The sequence below is a fragment of the Lepus europaeus genome, chromosome 18 (assembly GCF_033115175.1).
Source record: "Lepus europaeus isolate LE1 chromosome 18, mLepTim1.pri, whole genome shotgun sequence".
NCBI classification, from domain to species: Eukaryota; Metazoa; Chordata; class Mammalia; order Lagomorpha; family Leporidae; genus Lepus; species Lepus europaeus.
In genome coordinates this window covers 16,054,897-16,068,635 of record NC_084844.1, presented here as the reverse complement: position 1 = coordinate 16,068,635, position 13,739 = coordinate 16,054,897, and the positions used below count along the sequence as shown (strand labels likewise).

Genomic DNA, 13,739 nt, shown 5'->3' with positions numbered 1-13,739 from the left:
TATTTGAAAGAGTTTTATAAACAGAGGAGAGGCAGAGAGAGAGAGCTCTTCCATCCGATGGTTCACTCCCCGGATGGCCACAATGGCTGGAGCTGCGCCAATCTGAAGCCAGGAGCCGGGAGCTTCCTCTGGGTCTCCCACATGGGTGCAGGGGCCCAACCACTTGGGCCATCCTTCACTGCTTGCCCAGGCCATAGCAGAGAGCTGGATCAGAAGAGGAGCAGCCGGCACATGAACCGGCACCCACATGGGATGCCAGCACCACAGGCTGCAGCGTTACCTGTTACGTCATAATACCAGCCCCTCAATAGTTTGTTTCAACAGATATTTGTTGAATGTTTAATACATCTCTTAGATTGTAAATTTCATTAAGGCAGAGGAAGGGCTGGATCTATGATTTCTTTTGCCCTGGAAATGTGTCCTTAATACCTAAGTACTTCCCTCTGAACCTAGACATAGGGAATATTCACTAAGTAGGCAATGAATGAATACCTAAGAATTGAGTTAATGATACTGCCTACCTTACGTTGTGCACCTTCAGTGAAATCACATATGTGAAGTGCTGAGTTTGCTCACAGCCTGGCCATGCCTGTCTGCTGTGGTCACTGAGAGCTGTTACTTAGAATGCAGTTAGTCCCCGGTGCTGGCTCTCATTTACTAGCTCTGTGACCACTTCTAGGTGCTTACTGTTTCTGATTTGCACTTTCTTTATCTCTAAAATGGAAATAACAATAATAATAATAATAGATCCCTTACAGGGTTTTTTTAAAAAGATATTTATTTACTTGAAAGACATAGTTACAGAGGGAGATGGAGAGAGAGAGAGGAGGAGGAAAGAAAGAAATAAAGTCTTCCATCTGCTGATTCACTCCCCAAATGGCCACAATGGCTGGAGCTGAGCCGATCCAAAGCCAGGACCGTCTTCCAGCTCTCCCACAGGGATACAGAAACCCAGCACTTAGAACCGTCTTCACTGCTTTCCCAAGCCGTAGCAGAGAGCTGGATCAGAAGAGGAGCAGCTGGGACTTAAACCAGCATCTATATGGGATGCCAGCACCGCAGGCAGCAGCTTTACTGGCTACCCACAACGCTGGCCCCCTTACAGGGATTTTTAAGGGTCACATATTATCATATGTCACAATGAAGCCTTTTGCTTACAATAATTGCTCCATGGATTTGGTGATACCATTATTAATATGGATTATGTAGAAACTACCAGAAAAAATTCACTTATGTAGATATAATATATTCTTTGATGAGGTAGTTCTGTATTTCTATTACCCCATAACTCAGGATATCTAATATTTCCTAGTTATTCCTAATTATGACCATGGTGGTTTATACTGTATTAGATGTGATTGTGCCTTGTTTTTAAAAACATTATTGGAAATATAAGGATTGTGTATTCCTGAATAGTTGAATTATATTAAAACTAGTAAATTTTAAAATGCTTTAGAATATCCAGTTGGCAAGTGACAATATTGGAAATGCAGCTAGATTTTGGAGATTATTTGGAATAGTGGTTTGCAGGCCTTTGTGTCCCCTAGGTACTGGGTGCTTCCCTGGCCTTTTCTGGTGAAAGAATATGGAAACACAAGTAGAGAAGGCAAGTTATTACAGGAATAGTTCTTCTTTTTCTATGATTTACATATTTAAAAAGTGATTTTTATGCAGCTGATATTTACTGAAACACAATCTAAGCCACCATGTCTAGCCTTTGTGTTTCATATTTGACTTACTTTACTTTCGCCTTGACCACATGGCCCTGTCTTCTGACTTTCATCAGAAGGAGTTTGTTTTTTATAATCATTTGAATTTATATAGATGTTTGTGGTTAAAGATGCAAAACCTCCCTGTGACTGGTGATGTACCTTTATTATAGGCTCAGCAAAACAGTCCCTCTTCTACGGGATCTGGCACCACAGAGCATTCCTGCAGCTCCCAAAAACAGATCTCCATCCAGCACAGACAGACCCAGGTAGGTTGCTGATCCATAAACGGTAGAGAAGATCTGCTTAGGAGCACTTGCTAACCACATACAGAATCTGTGATTCCTCTCCTTGTTTCCCTCTGTCTCCTTGAGCTTACCTTATTATTTGTGTGTTACATCTAGAACTTACTTGTGAGCATTTAAATTCCTTTGGAAGGTGCCTTAACTTCTTGAGGCTTTTCTTTACCTTGCCTGTTAGAGGGTAGCAGATTGCTTACATCGCAGGGTGGTATTGAGGAAAAAGGGCACACTTTAAAAGTTTCTAGTCTGGTGTTGTTGTGGAACTTTTATTTTTTTTCATACTATTTGTTGAACTCTTCACTTAGTATAGGGTTGATCTTATGAGTATAAAGTTAATTGAAAATAGATCTTAGTAAAAAATAAGAAGGAAAATAAGAGAGGGAGGAGGAAGAAATGTGGGAGTGCAGGTGGAAGGAATCACTGTGTTCCTAAATTTACATTGATGAAGTGCATGAAATTAAAAGGTTAAAAAAAAAAAAAAAACCACACTGATTAAGTCACCCTTATCATGTACCAGAGTGCCTGGGTTCAATACCTGCCTCTGGCTCCTGACTTTAGCCAGTTTCTTACTGGTATAGACGCTGGAAGATAGTAGGTGATGGCTCAAGTAATTGGGTCCCTACTACTCAGTTCCCAGCTTTGGCCCAGCCCAGCACTTGGAACCATTTGGAAAATAAATGGGAAGCACACTCTCTCCTCTATCCTTTTCTCTCTCCTGCTCTCTTTCTCCCTCCCTCTCTTTCCTCCTCCCTACCCACTCAAATAAATAAATAATTTTTTTTAAAAAAAAAAAAAACCTTAAAAGAGTTTCTAGTCTGGGCCTCAGCTTGCTTTTCTAGAAATTATCATAAAAAATTAGGTTAACACTGATTATCTCAGACAATACATACAAAATGCTTATTAGAACAGTGCTTACAGTAGGCATTCCATAAATGTTACTTCCTTGCTTTATGAAAGTAGTTAATTTATTCCTCGTGCCTATTTATTATTTGGCAAGACCTAGCTGAACGTCTGTAAGAAGTGGTATGCCAACATAATTTCCTCCTTAAATAGCCTTCAGAAACTTTTGAATTTAGGAATGTGGTGAGTATTCAAAGATTGTATGAAAAGGATGGAGACTCTAGCCTCCATTTTGTAGCGTCAAGTTTCGTTTCTTGCAGTCTCTTTTAGCACTGTCTAGTTTGTTTTCATGACAGGATACTTGGCAACCTGGAATTTCCTAAGTTTTGAGAGCTATATGACCCTGGAGCAGATTTTTAATTTTATTTGATCATCAACAGCTTATGAACAATTGGACAGACTCAGACAGGTGCACACTCAGAACTTTACCTCTTGCCTCTGATTGCTGTTTCCACTAGGTGGCATGTTTGTTCTCTGGAGATTTGGGTCATGTCTCCTTAACTTCTTTTCAAAGTCACTACATTTCTAGAGTAATGCATTTCTGTGTTCAGTGCACAATAGATTGAGATTTCTTCTATTTGGTTCCAAAATTAACATGTTTTTGAAGTACAGTTATAGCTAAGGTTTAAAGACTGGAATGAAGAAAGCAGATTTAGTTTATCGAGCATGTGATTCCAGGCTATTTGAGTTAGCAAGTACATTTCTCAGAGAAAGATGTGATGACGTGTAATGTTTTGAGACTAATCCTAAATTTGTTTTGACTTTGTTTCTGTAGTCTGACCTCACAATAGAAAAAATATCTGCACTAGAAAACAGTAAGAATTCTGACTTAGAGAAGAAGGAGGGAAGAATAGATGATTTATTAAGAGTAAGTATTAAAACATGGTAAGAGATGTTATAGCAAGCATCAATTGTTATGTATGTTTGGATTATGTTTGTACATTGTAGAAACAGTTTCTGTAACCACATAATAAACTTCTGGATATTTTCCTTTAATCTGAAGGAATATGAGCTAGGGACCAATGAACTAGCAGATGGAAGATAGCTCTCTATCTCTTTTTCAAGTAGATGAAAATAAACATTAAAGTATATAGAAGTGTCTTACGTTTACAGAATAAACTTAAATCTGAAATGAAAAATGTAACTCTAGAATATATACCATATTTTAAAAATCTGTTTTGAAAATGCAGTTTTGGATGTCTTTCCAAAAAATAAAATGAGTGTACTATTTTCCTGTTATGAAAGTTATGCATACTCTTTGTAATAAATTTAAGGAATACCGAAAAATATATCATCCATAATTCCATTAACAGGATAAAACATTTGATACATTTTTCTTCAGTAAATTTTTGAGCCATTTTATAGAATTACATACATTCCTATATACATAAATACTACTGCTTCATAAATAAGAGTGACTAGCATTTTTAGCTTTTCCACTGATATAGAAGGTATATATGTTCGACTTTTCTTTGTACAAATGAAGCCATTTCAGCCTGGCTCAGGGAGACCCTGTCCTCTCCAGGGCTGTCATGACATAGCAAGGTGAAGGCTGGTGGCCTTGCTTTTATTGTCAGTTTTTCTTACTGGGCTTCTGATTTAATAATAAGCATAAAAAAGTCACTGTATTTGTGATTATCTGGCCTCTAAAATTTTTTAACATATTTCTATCATTAATCAAAATGTAATATAAAATAACATATTTTACTGCTTCTTATACAAGACTTGGATTTTTTTTACTTACCTAAACTGGTAAAGTCTAACGTATTTGTATTATTAAATTACTATTTTTCATATTTCCTCTGAGACTAATTTATTTTAAAAAAAAAAGATTTTTTATTTGTTTATTTGAGAGTTAGAGTTACAGACAGAAAGGGTAAGACAGAGAGAAAGGTCTTCCATCTGCTGGTTCATTCCTGAAATGGCCACAACAGCTGGAGCTGAGCCAATCTGAAGCCAGAGGCCAGGAGCCAGGAGCCTGGAGCCAAAAACTTCCTCCGGGTCTCTCATGAGAGTGAAGAGGCCTAAGCAGTTGGGACATCTTCCACTGCTTTCCCAGGCCATAAGCACAGAGCTGGATCGGAATAGGAGCAGCCAGGACACGAACTGGTGCCCATATGGGATGCCAGCACTGCAGGTGGAGGCTTACAGTCAGGTTTATGACAAAATATTCTGTACTTGGTTTCTCTTTGTTAAACTGATATCAAAGCTCACTGGAAGTATTTTTTAATTCATAGTTTCTGTACTTTTGTTTCATCTCTTTAATTGACTGGAATACATTTTGTTTTAAGATTTTATTTATTTATTTGAGAGGCAGAGTTGCAGACAGTGAGAGGGAAAGACAGAGAGAAAGGTCTTCCGTCTGTTGGTTCACTCCCCAAATGGCTGCAATGGCCAGAGCTGCGCCATTCCGAAGCCAGGAGCCAGGTGCTTCTTCCTGGCCCAAGGACATGGGCCATCTTCTACTACTTTCCCAGGCCATAGCAGAGAGCTGGATTGGAAGAGGAGCAGCTGGGACTAGAACCAGTGCCCATATGGGATGCCGGTTTGGCAGGCAGAGGATTAACCAAGTGAGCCACAGCGCCGGCCCCCTATTTCTCATTTTAATAGTTCTCCTTGGGACTGGTGCTGTGACATAGTAAGTTAAGCCTACGCCTGTGGCGCTGACATCCCATATGAGCCCTGGTTCATTTCCTGGCTGCTCCTCTTCCAATCTAGCTCTCTGATAATGGCCAGGGAAAGCAATGGAAGATAGCCCAAGGACTTGGGCCCCTGTACCCACTTGAGACCTAGAAGAAGCTCCTGGCTCCTGGCTTCAGATCACTCAGCTCCAGCTGTGGCAGCCATTTGGGTAGTGCACCAACAGATAGAAGACCTCTCTCTCTCTCTGTAACTCCACCTCTCAGATAAATAAATCTTTTTAAAAAAGTTCTTTTTAAATTTATTTATTTACTTATTTGTGAGGCAGAGAGAGAAAAAGTAGACAGACATAGTAATCTCCCATATGTTGGTTTACTTTCCAAATGCCTGCCACAGCCATAGCTGTGCTGAGGCTGAAACTGGGAGTGAGGAATTCAGTCCAGGTATCCCACATGGGTAGCAGAACCCAATTACTTGAACCATCAAATGTGCTTATCTTGTCTGTGTCAGCAGGAAGCTGGAGTTGGGAGCTGGCGATAGATATCAGACCTTGGCACACCAGTGTAGGATGCACACATCAGAACTGCTAGGCCAAATGCCCACCCCTGTTCCCCTCTTCTGAATCTCAATAAGCATTGTCTTCAATACACTTTCTGCTATTTACAGCATCTTATGTGAATTTTGATTTGATTATTTTCATTTTTATATTGCCTACTCGTTTTTCTAACCTAATTCACGTTTTACCTATTCTGTATATTCTTTATGGTTTAGTTCCTATTTCATAAATATCATGTCTTGGCCAGTACCGCAGCTCACTAGGCTAATCCTTCGGCTGCGGCGCCGGCACCCCGGGTTCTAGTCCCGGTTGGGGCACCGGATTCTGTCCTGGTTGCTCTTCTTCCAGTCCAGCTCTCTGCTGTGGCCTGGGAAGGCAGTGGAGGATGGCCCAAGTGCTTGGGCCCTGCACCCATGTGGGAGACCAGGAGGAAGCACCTGGCTCCTGGCTTCGTATCGGCACAGTGCGCTGGCCATGGCGGCCATTTGGGGGGTGAACCAACGGAAGGAAGACCTTTCTGTCTGTCTCTCTCTCTCACTGGCTAACTCTGCCTGTCCAAAAAAAAAAAAAAAATCATGTCTTTTTGCATTTAATGGATTATGACAAGGTGTTCCTTTGATTTCTGTAGGTGATTATTTTCATTGTTTTCAGGTTTTATACTTCCTTTTCTTATTCAGAAATATATTCCTTAGGCCTATATTTTTACTTGCTTGTTTAATTCTTTTTCTCTATCTTTGAGGAGTGCTGTGTATAGGCTCAGTACCTGTTGCACATCTTTGATTGTTAGCATATATGTGTACTCACTTGAAGTTGCTCTTACTCTTACTTTTGTTCCTTTGGTGGGTGCTGATTGATAATCATTTAAGATTTACAGTGAGATAGTTTGTGGGTATAAAAGCTTGCAGACTTATTCTAGTATCTGGAAAAGTTTTGTCTGAAGTAGCTGTGCTGGACTGAAAAATGATCACGGCCCCATCATTATCTTTCATTGCCTGACTGTCTTAAGATTGAGAAGATGAAGTATGTGAAAAACTTGAATCCTGACTTGGTACTGCTCTTCGGGTTTTGTTTTATTTTTTATTTATTTGATATATACACAAACCCCCTCCCATTCACTGGCTGATTCTCCAAATGCTGGCCCAGTTGGGACTGGGCCAGGTCCAAAAGGTAGAAGCCAGAAACTCTATCCAAGCATGGGAGGCAGAGGCCCAGCTACCTGAGCCATTACTCATTGCCTTCTAGTATACATACCAGCAGGAATGTAGGATCAGGGGTAGAGCAGGGATCTAAACCCAGTCACTCCTGTGTGGGATGTGGCTGAATCAAGTAGCATCTCACCTGCTAAGCCAAGCACCCACCGTTGCTTTTTCAATTTTGAAACATGTTTGCTTCTATTTTCCAGGAAGCAGTATGCTTTCTTTAGGTCCCATTACTCCTTTTTACTCAAGTGTCTTCTTAAGATTGTTCAGTCTTCACTTGGATCCAGAGCAGCACTAAAGGAATGGATGTGTCAGAAGGGCAGATCCCAAAGGGGAGCTGCCGTATTTCCAAGTTGATTAGAACTGGTGCTTCTGATCTGGAGTATAAAAAGGACTTCGTTTAGAAGACAGGAGTCAGTCATTGAGTTTTCCATTTTAGTGAGATACTGGGTATGGCTGCATTGAGAGCTCCTAGCTAGCTGCTGCTTGATACATGAGTACTTAGAAGTCATTAGTGTTAAGAACCCATGGAAATGTAGCATTTAAAAAATATTAAATAAGCGGGGCCGTCGCTGCGGCGCAACGGGTTAACCCCCTAGCCTGAAGTGCCAGCATCCCATATGGGTGCCGGTTCGATTCCTGGCTGCTCCACTTCCAATCCAGCTCTCTGCTTCGGCCTGGGAAAGCAGTAGAAGATGGCCCAAGTCCTTGGGCCCCTGCCCCAGCATGGGAGACCTGGAAGAAGCTCCTGGCTCCTGGCTCCAGATCAGCACAGCTGCCGCCATTGCGGCCAGTTGGAGAGTGAACCATTGGATGGAAGAACCCCCCCCCCCCTCTCTCCCCCTGCGTCTCCTCTCTGTGTAACTCTTTCAAATAAATAAATAAATCTTTAAAAAAAATTTAAAAAATATTAAATAAGTGGCCTGAGGTTGGTTGATTTCCATACATTTTGTTACAAATTTCAAGGGAATACCCACTTTCCAAAGTAGACTGACTTTCACATAAACATTGCATGATATTTGGCTTATAAGTTTTTTAGTCTAATATTCCATTGTCACATTTACCCAAACATAGTTAGACTTTACCCCGATAATGTGGTCCTTCGAAGTCTAAACACAAAAAACAATAAAAGGAAATTATACTTATGAGTAGAATAGAAACATTTGAAAATAGAAGCTATTTTATACAGACTACTTGAAAAATGAAGCATGAAGTTTGTATACTGTAAATTAAAAAAAAGAAAAATGAAGCTAAAAGTCTCAAAAACTGAATGTTCTGTAATATCTTCCATTGTTATTTGATTGGGAAACAACAGATTTTTTTCCCTAATTCAAGCAAGTTATTATAAAGTGGTATTATTTGCCCAAAAGAAGAGATCTTTTTGCTTAACATAAGAATAAATTCAGGAGTTGCAAATCAAATTTGACCTGGGTTAGTTGTTCTTTCCTTCTCTGTTATTGTGGGAGGCTTGTGTTTTTCAAAGTATTTAACCCATCCTGTAGGCTTCTGACCACAGCTAAATTAACCCTGTATTTACATTCTGGCATTTTGAACCAGGACCTTGTTTGTTAGTTCTGTCTTGTGTGGACATGGGTGTGCCTGGCTTTTCTGGGACATTTATGTAAATTCATGATTCTTTTTTGTTAGAAATGAGATTAAAAAAACAAATTTAACAAAGAACATTATATGGTTTTAAAGTTCTATAGTTTTTTCTAAGTGCTTAATCACCCTTTTTATGTGTTTTAAGCTCTCATTGTTGGTTTTTAAAGATTTTTTATTTTGTGATTGCTTAGGCATCTGTGATGTACAAAAGTAACTCTGCCTGGTTATTGGGAAGAAAAAATATGATCAGTAGTTAAACAGGCCCACTTTGGTAGCAGATTCCATCATTAATAAATAGATGATAAGGAATTATTTACCTTTTTAAGTCACTCAGTCTTTTTCCTTTTAACAACAGCTAGAAATGTTTTCTCTGTCTCCCTAGGTCCTGTTTTTTCTATTAATCAGTCTTTCTTGGGGCTAACTTAAAATTGTTTTTCATTGAAGGCCAACTGTGATTTGAGACGGCAGATTGATGAACAACAAAAGATGCTAGAGAAATACAAGGAACGATTAAATAGATGTGTGACAATGAGCAAGAAACTCCTTATAGAAAAGGTCAGTGAAAATTGATGGCCCCAACTCTGTATTATAAGAAGCTCAATGTGTGTCATCGTATGGCTCCTTACTCTTTCCCTGATAAGATAGTATTTAAAAGTAGGGTTTTTTAGGAATAGATTTCTCCTAATTTGTCAGAATTTCTTTACATAGACATTGGACCAGTCATCCAAAATGATAATTTGGGACACGCTTTCTTACTGTGCATTACTTGGAGTGTGATGTTGATTGAGCAGGAACAGCTTGTCCTAGTTGAGTTTATTTGGGGTGTTGTTTACTAAGTTATTTATCCTATCACTTGAAATGGGTATCCTATTACAAACATTTACCATCAGTTAAATACTTCCATTTCAGAGCTAGTATTTGGAGTAACTTAAGTATATAAGAATGTGATAATTAAATGCTTTGTGCTTTAAAAACACCAAGTTGTCATATAATTACTTCCATTTGGCTGATTTCTCCTTTCTTATAGTAATTGATTTGTTACAGCTTTCCTTTAAAAGTCATTGATAACTATTTCTTGAAACTTTTAAAATGACGGTACTTTCTAATCACATTATTACAACATTTTACAAGCTAGAGGTTTGATTCATACTGATGTTTACTTTTCCTTCAATCTTTAAAATGCTGTTAAAAAAACAGAGAACACTGTTAGGTAGATTGTTTTATTGAGATTGGAGATATTGGAAAGAAGTTTGTTTCATTCTTTGACTCATTAACCAGTTGTATTATACTCTAAAAAGCATGATATAAAAAAGAAGAAACCAATATAATGCTTTCTCTGAGTTCTTGGGAATTGAATATCTGATACACCCTGCTGGAATAGAAAGAAACATAAAGGAAAAGGCAACCTCAGGAAATATTCACAATATTATCTCTTAAAGAACTTGTATTCAAAATATATAGAGGCTTACAAATTAATGAAAAGGAAACTCATTAAAAATGAGTAAAATATGTGAACACTTTACCAAAAAAGATTATATAAAGATATGCAAAAGACTAACATAAAGATGCTGGCTTTGTGGCTCAGCAGGTTAAGACTCTGCCTGTGATAATGACATCCCAAATGGATGCCAGTTTGTTTCCTGGCTGCTCCACTTCCGATTCAGCTCCTTGCTAACACACCTGGGAAAGCAGCGGAAGATGACCCAAGTACTTGGGCCCCTACCACCCACCTGGGAGATCTGGAAGAAGCTCCTGGCTCCGGGTTTTGGCCCATCCTTTCCTGGATGTTGTGGCCATTTGGGGAGTAGACCAGCAGATGGAAAATGTCTGTCTCTTCTCTCTTCTCTCTCACTCCTCGCTCCTCTCTCCTCTCTCTCTCCCACCCTCCCTCTCTCTGAAACTCTGCCTTTAAAATAAATAAATAAATCTTTAAAAAAAGACCTATATATGAAAAGACATCCATCACTAGGCATCACTATAACCACAGTGAGATAACATTACATACCCCGTAGAATGACTGAAAGTGAAAAGACTGACAGTGCCAGGTGTTGTTGAAGGTTCAGGGCAGCCTAATTTCTCAGACTAATGGTAAGTTAGAATGGAAACTTTTGGACAATCTTATTAAGGTATATATACACCCATCCTGTGACTCAATTCTGTTCCAAGTATTTACCCAAGAGAAATGAAAGCAAATACCCACAAAAAGTCTTGTTCTAGAGTATCATAGGAGTCTTATTCACAGGAGCCAAAAAACCGGAAACATTTCGGGTGCTTTGACCCATCTGTCAACGGGTAAATGTACCAACTGTAGTATGTTCATATGGTGAACGACTGCCCAGCTTTGAAAAGGAGTGCCCTCTTCATGCATACAGTGTTATGCTTGGATATAAGGAACCTAATTCATAGCTCCTGCTCTTAGGGGGCTAACGGTCTACACAAGGAAACAAGATAAAGAGTGCATATTAGGAATATTGGGAAATATGTACTAAAGGAAATCAAGGGCAGGGTGCTGAAGGAAGGAAACTTCAAGAAAGAGGAAAAATGTATTCTAGGCAAGGAAAACCACAGGTATAAATAACCTTAGTGAGAAACAAACTGCTTTTGACGTCTTAAGTAAGTGTATCCCCGGTGTTATCTCACAGTACTGTGTCCTTTCCTGCAAATTCTCTGTTACACTTTGTACTTAAAATTACAATTTAATGCATTCAATTCAAGATGAACCTATAAATACAAGTTTCTCTGCATGTTCTGTAACTTAACATTTTTACATCCCTGTCATGTAAATTTTTTTCATATTTGTTGAACAACTGATGTTCTCAAGAGTAAGTTAAGATGTCTGGAGTAAATAGTCTGTGGGCACATAAACATAATTTTCAGCTCATGAAGGACTTTTTCATGTTAGTATCCCAGTGTTTGACCGCAAAAAACCATAGAAGATTTGGAGCATTAAACTGGAAGAGTGCAAAGTAGTGTTTTGAGAAGATGAATTGATACCAGTTCTTTGGGAAGATTGAATGGAGAAGAAACAGAAAATAGGGAAACAACTTAGGAATTAGGCATTGGGATTGTCTACATTTGAGATGCTGAACTCTAAGATAAAAATGATAGGCAGACCAGAGATACTTTACCAAGGAAGAACCTGGTGTTCTCATTATCCTCTTTTGTCCACTTTGTTTGAATAAGTGTGATATGTCATCCAGGAGTCCCTGCTGACTATTCTGAAATGTGTAGAATTTCAAGAGAATTTTCTCTGATGATCTAAAAGTTTGTATTTCTAAGAAGTGTCTTTCTCACTTCCATTGGTGTTGAATTCTTTTTTTTTTTTTTTTTAAAATCCTTTCCACGCAAGTCCAAACAAGAGAAGATGGCATGTAGAGATAAGAGCATGCAAGACCGCTTGAGACTGGGCCATTTTACTACTGTCCGACATGGGGCTTCTTTTACTGAACAATGGACAGATGGCTATGCTTTCCAGAACCTTATCAAGTAAGTGAATTGTCATGATTAATTGGAGAATTGAAAAGTTGGTTTGGATTTTTTGTTTGTTTGTTTTCTATAATTGCAGTCATTAATAATCCTAGAAGTGGTAGTCATCTTTTTATTATTTTTAAGTCAGTATATGTTTAGAGAAATACAGAGAATAAGATAGAGTCCTGGAAAAAATGAACTAAATAATCAGAGGGATAGGAAGTAAGTTCTACATTAAAGCTAAAAAGGAATCATAATTGCTGAAGCCACGGAAGGAAATCTTGACTTGAGGACTTGAGGTCTTTTAAATTGTGTTATAGCTTTTGATGAGGAGTCTGTTGAGCGTTATTCTGGGTCTGAGGATAAATTAAGTAGGCAAGAACATAAGGAAGAATTTCTTGATTTAAGTACAAAACCATAGAAGAACCTTACAGAACATGTCCCTGAGGCTTTTAAGACAATGTCGATCAATAGAGAGAGTTCTTTTGAAGGCAGGGGCCGAACCAGCCCTACCGTGGGTGCCTGAGACTGGCTTGGAATCCCAAGTACTCCTTCTCTTTTGTCATAACTTTTAATTTGAAACACTCAAATATTTACTCCAAGGAGGAAATCAGCATTTAGAATCCTGATTCCAACTGTCTGAATAGCTACTAATAGCTCAGGACTTTAAAAAAAAATCTTTAAGTTGTAGTACCTTTTGTTGTATCTTATTTTTATCTGTTAAAACATTTTTATCTGAGACTGGAGTTGAAGACATTGTAGTTTTTGATCATGGGCTCTCAAACTTCATCTCTATATCATGGTGAGGTGTAGGTTCCCTAGACCACCTTTCTCATGTGTTTTTCCATGCTGAAGTAGCCTGCTGAGTATGACTTGATGGGTGTGGGGCTACTTTTTTTTAATTATTATGTTTTTAGAGATTTTATTTATTTATTTGAGAGGTAAAGTTACAGACAGTGAGAGGGAGAGACAGTGGGATCTTCCTTCCGCTGGTTGACTCCACAATTGGCCGCAACAGTCGGAACTGGGCTGATCAGGAGCCAGGAGCTTCCTCAGGTCTCCCACGTGCACACAGGGGCCCAAGGACTTGGACCTTCTCCTACTGCTTTCCCAGGCCATAGCAGAGAGCTAGACTGGAAGTGGAGCAGCTGGGACTAGAACTGCTGCCCATTTGGGATGCCAGCGCCACAGGTGGAAGATTTACCCACTGTGCCACAGCAGCAGCCCCGGGGCTACTTTTGAGTAATAATGAAACATATATAAAATATGCCTGAAAAAGTATAGATATTGATAATGTTTATAACTTTGTTAAAACTAAGCTCTGGATTACACCTCAGTAGTCATTGTATTCTATGTGTTAACT

The 13,739-nt window shown here is 39.0% G+C and overlaps 1 protein-coding gene across 4 annotated transcripts in view; it reads left to right on the top strand.

Annotated features, from left to right (window-relative positions):
- TLK2 (tousled like kinase 2) overlaps positions 1-13,739 on the top strand; it is a 139,655-nt gene that overhangs the window by 80,574 nt on the left and 45,342 nt on the right. For all 4 annotated transcript variants that reach the window (XM_062175639.1, XM_062175638.1, XM_062175640.1 and 1 more), the window contains 4 exons: positions 1,883-1,978; positions 3,687-3,779; positions 9,353-9,463; positions 12,258-12,394. In XM_062175639.1, the coding sequence (XP_062031623.1) occupies positions 1,883-1,978; positions 3,687-3,779; positions 9,353-9,463; positions 12,258-12,394 (437 nt within the window). The remainder of the gene's footprint in view (positions 1-1,882; positions 1,979-3,686; positions 3,780-9,352; positions 9,464-12,257; positions 12,395-13,739) is intronic.